The 10,920-nt window shown below is 43.9% G+C and overlaps 1 protein-coding gene across 1 annotated transcript in view; it reads right to left on the minus strand.

The window, feature by feature from the left end:
• Positions 1-10,920, minus strand: part of cfap74 (cilia and flagella associated protein 74) — a 57,749-nt gene that overhangs the window by 4,539 nt on the left and 42,290 nt on the right. Inside the window, exons 23-33 of the mRNA XM_008285085.1 lie at positions 9,473-9,646; positions 8,851-8,984; positions 8,437-8,695; positions 6,629-6,757; positions 6,367-6,500; positions 5,697-5,831; positions 2,674-2,783; positions 2,522-2,577; positions 1,101-1,220; positions 785-940; positions 493-631 (exon numbers count right to left, since the gene is read on the minus strand). Coding sequence (XP_008283307.1) covers positions 493-631; positions 785-940; positions 1,101-1,220; positions 2,522-2,577; positions 2,674-2,783; positions 5,697-5,831; positions 6,367-6,500; positions 6,629-6,757; positions 8,437-8,695; positions 8,851-8,984; positions 9,473-9,646 — 1,546 coding nt within the window. The remainder of the gene's footprint in view (positions 1-492; positions 632-784; positions 941-1,100; positions 1,221-2,521; positions 2,578-2,673; positions 2,784-5,696; positions 5,832-6,366; positions 6,501-6,628; positions 6,758-8,436; positions 8,696-8,850; positions 8,985-9,472; positions 9,647-10,920) is intronic.

Consider the following 10,920-nt stretch of genomic DNA (forward strand, 5'->3'; position numbering starts at 1 on the left):
AATATTATTATTTTATTTATTTGTCTTTATATTTCTACTTTTATGGATTCATTTTGGATTAATATTGCTTTATATTGCCACATTGTTTATTTAAATAAATAAGTTACTATTATTTTTATTATTGTGTTTATTTGTCTTTATATTTCTACTTTTATGGATTCATTTTTGATAAATATTGCTTTATATTGCCACATTATTTATTTTTTATTTTATTTATTCTTCTTTTTATTTACACTTTTATTTTATTATTCTCTCACTGATTTATTTATTTTTGTAATTTGGCACTCTCACTACTCCATACAAAACCACACATACAGTATATCTAAAAAACAATCATTATATATATAAAACATATTAAAAAGATGCATGAGAGCTAAAGCAGCGACACCGTGCTGGAAGGACAAGCTGTGCTCTGACTTTACTTTGGAGGTCTCACAGTCAGAGCAGTCGGGGTCTCTGGGGTGAAACAGTCCCGTGTTTGTAGCATCTTACCCACAGCAGGCTGGTCCTGAGGGTCTGCGTATCTGTCCAACAGGAGGACCACCCTGTCCGCCCCACCACAAAGCCTGGACGGAGAGAGACTGGCCAGCAGCGCCCTGAAACCCACCGCTAGAGCCGAGCTGTTCTGTAACTGCAGGCAGAACTTGACTTAAAGCCACTTCCACAAGAGCACCAGTCATCAAACAGTCAACACACGCTCACTTCTGGACATGAAAAACTGAAATCTCCAAAACCAGCAAGGCCTGTTTTCTTCTTCTTATCCTTTTGCCTTTTGCTGACTGACCTTCACCACCTGTGAGGCCGTCTCCTTCTCCAACACATAATCAAAGTCGAGGAGACCTCCGGTGTGGGACGAGGTGACAGCAGGGACCACGCCTTCCCCACGCAGAGTCATTCCCAACCTCATCTTCTGGCTTTGCACCTCCAGCATCTCACAGAACTAGAGGACAGGAAAGGTCAGGCAGGGAGGGCATCACTCAGCTTTACTAAATAAAGAACATATGTGGTTTCTCATTTGATTATTTTCTGGTTTAGAGGAACGATGACAACACTGGTCACTCACATGCATTAGATCTGAGCATGCTCCACCGTGAACCCACCTTTGTGTCCACGGTGGGACTGAAGGCCAGCGTCAGAGTGTGTTTTTCTCCAGGTCTTATGCATCTGAGAGCACTGAGAAGGGAAAAAGGACCATGTACGTCCAGTACCGACGACCTCAGCTTGGGAACGGTTGAAGAAAAGCAGCGATGAACAGGAAGTAACATGATTTATTTACATTAAGTCATAGAAGTAGAAGCAACCTGTGGAAATACGGTTTGTGATATCTGATCTCTGGACATGACTGTATAAGACAGGAAGATAAATCTGCCAGAAACTGTGACTTCTGTCTGGATTAACCTCACGAGACTGTGTCCAGTGTTGTGTCGTGTACAGTATCCTATAATGACAACGTTTAAGGAACATTAGCTTTTATGTCAACACATTTCAGCTGTACAGGTAAGTGCATTTATCCAGAGTTCTTAAGGCCTGAGCATTTATTACAGTCATGGAGGAGAAGACAGTAGCGACAGACGGAAGACGTGAGTTAGCATCTTAAACTCCAAAACCACCACAGCAGCCTCCTTCCCTCTGATTCCAAATGAAGGTGGACATTTACATTTACAGCGCTCACATCATTCTAAGTTTGTATTTAAATTTGTCAAGAGGCAACACCAATCTAAAAGGAAACCGTATAGTCAGTCTGGATCACTCACAGCGCTCAGTAAACCCACAGCTGACATACTGACAACTATACTCATGAAGCATGAAGAATAGATCTATGCAGCAGTGCCATCTACCAATAAAACCTCATGTTCTGATGAAAACAAGCTGATCAATATTCTCATAGATGAATCGTAGCAGCTGGACTTGAAGATGTTCCACCTCTCATCCAAGAGGCTTCATCAGTTCTTCTGTGCCAGAAGAGCAGCTCCTCAGGACAGGACTCAGCATCCACCTGCATCTCAAGAACAAAGGAGACTCTTCTGAAGACAGTAACATACAGATGTTGTCCAGGGAGGACAGATGGTTTGACAGAGGGGTGAAAGAAGCCATCTATGTCCACCTGGAGAGACCATCCCTCAGCAGAGGTGGAGGTCTGAGGCATCACCTCTCACCTGTTTACAGTTCAGTCCTCAGATCTCTCCTCAGGAAGATGAAGCCACATCCACACGTAGCCACAAAGACCCTAACGAACCCCACTGTGTCAGGAGGAGCTCTAACGACTCACATAACGAGGGGGAGGAGCAACAACCCTCAACTGAAACTGAAACTCAGGTGTTAATGTCTCCTTCAGGATATCAGCATGTGGAACTCCCAACCAGTCAGTCAGAGCTGATGAAGCCTCTTGGATGAAGGTGGAACGTCTTCAAGGAACTCAAGCAAGTCCAGCTGCTACGATTAATCTACCAGAAGAACCACGACCTGGAGGACTGAGAACCTTCACAGACAAGCTGATCAATACTTTGTGGAGAAAGGATACGTCCAGTGACTCCGTTGAAATGTTCTGGACTGTAAACCTTTTGATGACTTTCTCTCCTGCACATGGAAGACACAAATATGACATCATGACCAAAAATAAGGCAGCGTTGTGATCAAGTGTGTGTGAGGAACTTAGATTAAAACAACACTCACCCACGGCCACCTGGTGGAAGTCTACGGCACGGTGTCCGTTGTTGGAAGTCACCACTAGAGGGGGCTGGACAGCAGCACACTGGAGCTTCATGTAGAGCGTGTTGAGGGGACTGAGGAGATATTGGACAAGCTGTAGAACAAGGACTGTGTGTAGCAGCTCTTACTGCTGGAGTCAGAGCAACCACCCAACTCTTTACATGTTGATAGATACGGTCTGATGCAGTCGTCTGAGCTGCAAGTGAAGCTGAATGACTTAAAACTTGTCACGAGCACATGCAGCTGAACTCAGAGTGCAGACAAAAGACTCGTTCAATCGTAGCAGCTGGACCTGCTTGAGTTCCTTGAAGATGTTCCACCTCTCATCCAAGAGGCTTCATCAGCTCTGACTGGCTGGTGGGGAGTTTCAGGTATTCAGAGGAGGTGAAACGTCCTCAAGAAACTCAAGCAAGTCCAGTTGCTACGATTAAACTACGAGAACAATGTGCCACAGGATGCCCACTCTGTACTTCCTCAGCTCAGATCCATCACCAAGCTGAAACTGATATTATCTCACAGGAATCTGTAAACTGTTATGCTTTAACATGCTTTAACTAGCTTGTGGCCAGACTTCAGTGATTCTCTGAACATGTGGTTGACACAGTCCACCCTCACATGATTGCAGTTATCATCCTGGTTCTTGCTCATTTGCATTGGTTGCCAGTGAGAGACAGCCCACTGCAGTACGTTACTGACATGTCACCTCGTTGTCTGCCCCTACACCACTCATTACACTTTACTTCTCTCACTTCTGCTCAAAACATCGCTCTGGACAAGTATCCTATTCCACTATTGGCAATTTCAGATCTAAATCCATTCTTGGCTTATTTCCCTTGGTTTTAGTCCTTCCTGAAGTCGCCGGTCATCCATCCATCATCTCTACACCTTCATCCTCACCAGGGTCATGGGGGGCGGAGTCTATCCCAGCTGACTCAAGGTGAAGGCAGGTTCACCTGGACAGGTAACCAGTCTATCACAGGGCTACACTTAGAGACAGACAACCAAGCACACTCACATTCACACCTACGGACAATTTACAATCACCAATTAACCTCAGCATGTTTGTGGACTGTGGGAGGAAGCCGGAGAACCCGGAGAGAACCCACGCTGCACGGGGAGAACATGGAGACTCCACGCAGGAAGATCCCGGGTGTCCTCACCGGGACGTGAACCGGCGACCTCCACCGAGTCACCTTGCAGCCCCACCAGGGTTGCAGTGGGAGGCTGGACCCTATCCCAGCTGACTCAGGGCTCGCCAGTCATGTCAGCTCTTTTTATTTTATTTTGATCAGCTGACGGTCTTCACTCAGTTTTCTCTTCCACTCTTTGCCTTCATGCCTAACGCTGGCTGTCCTGGTCATGTGGTTGGTTTTCAGCTCCTTCATGCGCTGACAGATGTTATTAACGTTTTGTCTTCTCTCTCCTGCGGGTAGCGTTTTGTCCTCTCTGTCCTCTCTGCAGGTATTTCTGGCTCTGGATCTGGGTCTGGTCCAGCAGCTGCTGCTTCAGAGTTTATCTTCTCTTGTTTGTTGTTTGCTTGTTGCTGTTTTCCTTTTCTCTCTCCTTTAGCCTCAGCCCTACTGGTCCAGTCAGACGGTCCCCCCCTGGGCCCGGTTCTGCTGGATGTCTCATCCTCCACTGTCACCAACATGCTGCTCATAAAGAACCTTTGATTCATTTTCTATGTGCTAAAGTACATAATACTGTACGTTTATTAAAAGTACCATGTCAGTCAGTCAGGTTAACCTGCAGTATACATGATACTGTAGGATCTTAACCTTAATATTTAATTTGGTGTAGATTTGTAGTTTATAAAATTGTAACCACAATACTTACTGACTCAGGCACACTTAGATAAACGTTAAGACTGTTGAGCCCCAATATTTAAACAGCGTAATATTTGTTGGGTAAATTTGCAGTGCCTGTCTTATTTGTCTCCTGGAAAGTACTTTGGCTCAATAGCTGCTGCTGTTTAAATAAATAATGACTTTACTTGACTTGTCCCGTGTTCTTTGATGTTCAGTTCTTTGAGGTGTGTTTGTTTGGCTTAAAAAGAGAAAATAAAGCACATTTATATGGATGACGTTTGATGAAATTGCAGTTTTCACAATAATAATGTTTGAAACAAAGCGTGCCTCAGGTTTACTAAAGGTATAAAAAGACTGGACGTTCTGAGCAACACACTTTGTATGAAGTCTTTTCACCTCTAAAACATTCTTTTCAAGTGTTTCCACAGCTGATGTGTAAAACTATGTCAGAACTGTGTGATGCTCAGAGCTGTGATGTTCTTCTATTTACTGGCATCACATAAAGTAAGAGTATAAACTCTGGAGCCACTTTGTTTTTTGTTTTTGTTGAAGTGGTGAATATTGATGGAGTTGACCATGTGTAGAATCTGGGGTCAAAGGTAACATTAGGTCATGAGTTAAACATGTTTAAAGAAGGTTGGGTCATTTTTGCACCACTTTTCATGAAATTATTTGAACCACTATCAGTTGGAAAGCCATGACTTTTCTTTTATCCCAGTAACAACAGGACACAAGTCTTCCAGTTGGGACACCATTGGAGTGGCTTTACCTGTACGTACCTGCTCAGTGAAGAAAAGGATTTCAAACTTTTTTTTTCTCATTTTCACATTTGCACCATCATGTAACTGGTTTGTATTTTTCTATCAAAGCAGGGCTGGAGACACGTCAGTGAGAACATGTCAGGACTGGAGCTGCATCACTTCCCAGGTCATGGTGCTTCAACATCGTTCCACAGAAGACGACGTAAAGACAGATGTGACCCCACCAGACGTTTTAACTCAAAAACACCAAAACTTTTACACATTTTACTTCCTAGCATAATATAGACAGAATCAGTTTTTTCAACAAATATGAGATGGTTAAAAAAATGTGCTGAATCGAGGTGGAATGACTCTACTGTGTGAAGGTGATGTAACCTCCAGAGTACATGAATGAGTGCACATCGACGCTGACTGCTACCTCCATGCTGCCTGGACTTGGCTGTCTTTCTCTGGAGTGTCTCCATCTGACACGAAGCAGGGGACGGTGTACTCTCTGTAGCGTCGGCTGAAAGAGTACAACAGGGAGGCCTTGGCCTCCTCGTACTGCGAAGACCTTGAAAGGAAAAGCTCACAATTAAAGAAGGAAAAAAAAAAACTCTCCACGTTTCACACACGCAAATCCTCTTCATCACGACTCTTGATTTGCGTTGAGGTCATACGACACGACACGACACGACACGACAGTATACTATATTATACTACACGACACTACGTGATAAGACACAATGATACTATACTACACAACACTATACGATACAATACAATACTACACTACACGACACGGTGCTATGCTACATGACAAGACACGACACTATACTACACGACGATACTATACGATACGATACTAGATAATACGATGCAATATGATACGACATGATACGATGCTATACTACACAACACTATACAATACTATACCATACCATACTATATAAACACTACATATATTTATATAGTACAGTATTATTTATAATACAACATAGTTTTGGGCAGTGCTACTCTTTCACACACAGAGTATTTATTCCTGAATATTTACTTGGTCCTACTACTCAGCCCAGCAAACCAGACCTGTTTGTGGAGAGGACACCCACCCCGGCTGTATGTCTGCAGGATCTGGTGATTCAGGCTGTCTGTCTGTCTGTGGGTCATCCGACACCTTGCTGTTCTTGGGAGTCATGGATGCCTTTTTTCCTTTAGTGGCTTCCACTGGCATCTCTTTTTGAGCCTTACAACACACAGGATTTAAACAAACCAGCGTTTATACAGAATGTAAAGTAAAAAATGAGGATGCATTTAAAATCCCTGGCACCAGCAGAAGGTGAGTGTAATAGGGAGGTGGGCGTGCAGTTGTACCTCAGCATGCTGGTTTGTCTCCAGCTCCTGCTCACGGAGCAGCTTGGCCCGGTGAAGGCGACGCAGCGCCTCTTCTTTGATCTCCTGGTCCAACAGTCTGGGGCTGAACGTCACCTGGACCCGACATCTCTAAGACAGAGCAGAGACAGTGACGTGTGGAGCTCTTATATGCTGGCTGTTTTTCCATTTAAATCTCCACTGCATATTAGGAAGTGGAAATTTAAATGAGTTTTGGCCAGGATCCTGTTTTGTGGTTTCTCTGGCGTGAAACAGCTCAAGTGGACTGAGGATGATAATCCCTCTGTTTTCCAATTGCAGGCTATTTACTGGATTTCTCCCACTGGGCCTATTACACACACACACACACACACACACACACACACACACAAATGAATATAAAATGGATTAACTTCTTCTGCATAGAGCATCTGGAGAAAAGTGTTCCACCGTCAGCTGATTGAAAGTAGGACTTTAAATTCAGCCGTCACAACCCATAACAATAATCTACAGTGATTGCTAAAAGACGGTGAAATGACGCATCCAGTGAATATAAACTGAACATGAAGGGTCGCTGTTTTGTGACTGATGTGCTAAAAATAGTGCAAAAAGTGTTCGGTCACTTCCACCAGGTGTCCAGCAGAGGGCATCATCACACTGTAAAGGCCACCCAGCAGCAGCTACCATGGATGTGATGGCTGCAAAGATTCCATCATGACATCCTGGTTGCAAATGATCATAACAACAAAAAGCTGACATCCTAGTCACAGGACTGGTAACGGTTACATTCAGAAGTCTGATTCAAGCAATTTTAATTACAGCTGGAGCTCTGCATTCAAACCCTGACATGATGCTGATTAATCTACAGGATCCATCTCTGTCCTGTACAGTATACTGGTGTTTTAAATCTGGCGTCTGTGGCAAACTGACAAACTGGTAGTGATGTGATCAGTTTGAAATAGAGGGCTGAACGATTTGGACAAAACATGTCGTGCCGATTTTTCTCTCAGACTTTTTGCAATCGTGGTTTGAAGGATAATTTTTTTTAAAGTCAGGGCCTCGGTTAAAACATAGATTTAAATCATGTCATGGGTATATGAGGTATCATCAAAAGCAAGCCTGTCACACAAGGAGGATGCTGGGATCATTATATTACTACACCTTGCATGTCCTAAATTGCAGCCCTCTTGTTTCGGTGTGATTTCAATTTGACATCGATTAACTGTTCAGCTCCAGTTTACCACGGGGCTTACCGGAGCTGCAGCGGGGAGCGACTGTACTGCCGGAGACAGACCTCGGGATATGTTGGAGTAAACTAGCATCCAAGGAAAGTTTCTGATGCTCCAGATACAAATAGAAACTCCCCATTCAGAGGAAGGATTACAAACGAAATGACATACGCACAAGTCAAGAGTGTTTATGTAATTAGTGTCACTGCAGATTTGAGTTTAGAAACAGACCTAACAGTTGGATTATTGTGTTTATAGCAATGTGTAAAATATTAAACACAGCCTCTGGAGATCCTGAGGATTAACACGACTACTGAAACTGAGGAAGGGGTTAAATTAAAAAACATTCTTCAGTTGGTGCTGGTCCAAGTGTGAGAAACATGCTGGTTTTAAAAGCCCACGTTAAAGTATAATTGCAGCAATTTAGTATTTTACTTCCTTTTAGCCTCCTGTACGGGTGTTTCCCATTGTGCATGAAATTTCACTTTTGGAAATAGTTGTCTGATTAAAAATAAGCATAACATAAGCCTACTAGATTGTCTCAGAGTTTTTTTGCTGCATGTTACAGGTGCACTGCTTCACCTCTCCGGGGAGAAGGCGTCCTGCAAGAGGAGTGATGCTGATGTCTGAGTCCTCTGGCAGGACAAAGGAAAACAGTCTGGGTACCACAGGAGCCACGCTGTCCTTGACCACCGGTGGTTTGGACTCAGTGTGACGGTGGATGAGGTAAACTGTGGCAGTGGAGCGGTCTCCTACTGCTGTGGCCCCAAACTGGACTAGGGAATGGGAGAGCTCCAGTGGCGGGTGGAGGCCCACCGCTCGGCAAGGCAGCAGAAAATCTCTGGTGGCAACAGAAAGTAAAATGATAAGTCAGTTAACAACAGAGGCATGGTGACAGTGATCCAACCCATCATTAAAACCAAAGTCCTACACATGAACAACTCCATACACAATAAATGAGCTTCATTTACACACCGCGTAGGATTACTAACCAACCTGTTGATTCCAGACTTGCAGCCGAGTTGGAAACGGTATTCTTTGGCGGTTTTAGGGCTGAAAATCAGATGGAGCTCCAGGGTTTCTTGTGGAAGCAAAGTACCAAAGCCGTCGTTGGGCTGGACCTCAATAAACTGTAGTTTGAGAAAAGATAAACATTTTTCAATCAATAAATTCAAAATGCTTAAAATTATAACTTAATGTAATATCGCTGAAGATTTTCAGGAAATCAAACTTATATTTTGACACATCTGTGGTCGGCTTTCTTGCTGCAATAATCAGCCATTGATGCTACATATAGTAAAGTAAATGACTTATTTATATAAAGTCGTGACTCGATGATCCGACACTAAATGTAAAACCTTCTTCTATGTCAGATATCAAGGCTGTCGGATTGTCCAGACGGAGGTCCAGATACGAGGAGGGCTTGATGCTGGAAGGCTCATTAGTTGTTCATAGTTGTTATAATAACTAGTGTAATGCTGCAGTGCAAACTGAACAATTCCCAGTCAAAGTCTCCTACACATTATCTAGAAAGACAACACGAACAGAAGGACAGTTTATTCATGCAACTGTACTTTAGAAATACAGAAACATTTAGCACAGGATGAGGTATTCGTACCTCTGGAAGACCCACGAAGCCAAAGTCTTGAGGTAAGAGGGACGTATTGGAGAGGCGAACGCTGCTCTTGACCGACTGGTAAATGGAACAGAAGCCGAAGTCCACCTCGGTCTGGTCAAACTGTAGGTCTGAGGAGGTCACAACTGCCTGGACTGTGCACTGGGCTGGCTGCACCTGCACACACATCAGGTACCTTCACACGTTTTCTTCATAGGGGTACATTTTAATAAACAGTGAGAAAAACTCTGTTCCCTTCATGCATGTTTGCTTTTTTCCCTTTAAATAAACAACATGCCAAAAATGTGCCGTCTTAGGTCTGTGATGTCACATTTTTTAATATATATGTGCTTAAGAATTCTATGTTTACCTTCAGAATCTTTGCTGAAATGGAGGAATGCATCTAAGCATACAGTCCCACGACATCACCGCCACCAGATGTGTGTGTGCAGAGTTTTGGCTCAAAGCGAGTTTCAGAAACTGAAATCTCAGCAACAACCCAACTCACTTTTTATTTATCAGTGACAAAGCCTTTCCTTCCCTGGCTGCCCAACTTCTTCTTAAGCAGCACGTGTAAAGTACGTTTGTTGGAGACTATTTCAGGGAGATAATTAATAAACGTGTCATGCTCCAGTGAATATTTATGGAGGCAGGACGACGTGTTTGGGGCTGACTCTAAATAAACCACCGTGGCTGTGTTCACCGTAATGAATCAACATGTCAGCCGGTGCAGCAGTGAAGGTTCATCGATGTGCTTTTAAGAGTCTTTGGTCAACAATGGAGCAAACAGAAGAATAAGTTCTATCAGGATTCGGCAGTAAAGTCAACACGACAGCGTTGGTTTTGATCCTTTCATTGGGTTTGGGGACAATCAGAAAAACATCGTCAGCATACAGTACGCTGCTAGAAAAGTAATCCCAACAAGCAAGTAATCTAGTGGTTCCATCAGCAGCATCATGCCGGTGTGGAGCAGATGAGCTTGTTTACTGGTCTCTGCACCATTGCTTCCAGGCTGCTGTGGCGTCTGAACCTTGTGTGTATGAATGTGTGTGTGTGTGTGTGTGTGTGTGTGTGTTCATGGTTTAATGCCAGCAGCTCAGGGCCCGGGGGGCTGGGGGGGCTTTGGTGCTTCACATGAACATCCTGGCCCAGTTTTTGGCTTCTCATCAGAACCCCCCAGCCCCCAGTCCTCTCCTCTCCTTGCCCTGCTAGAGGCAGGGAACAGTGGCTGGTTGGGGTGGGAGAGCAAGGTGATGATTTGGCAAGAAGTGACCGGATTTAGATTTAGTGAAGAAGAGAACTGGCAACAATGCAGCACAAATGCCTGAGCAGCTGCTCTGTTTTATAGCGAAGGCTGCTGCTGATGAGTCAAAGGAATCCACTTTAAAGACGTTCTTATGGACTGGACTTGAGAACAGGATGTTTAGATTTTAACCTCTTGTGAGAAACCA

Source organism: Stegastes partitus, unplaced genomic scaffold (assembly GCF_000690725.1).
Source record: "Stegastes partitus isolate 25-593 unplaced genomic scaffold, Stegastes_partitus-1.0.2 Scaffold386, whole genome shotgun sequence".
Lineage (NCBI taxonomy): Eukaryota > Metazoa > Chordata > Actinopteri > Pomacentridae > Stegastes > Stegastes partitus.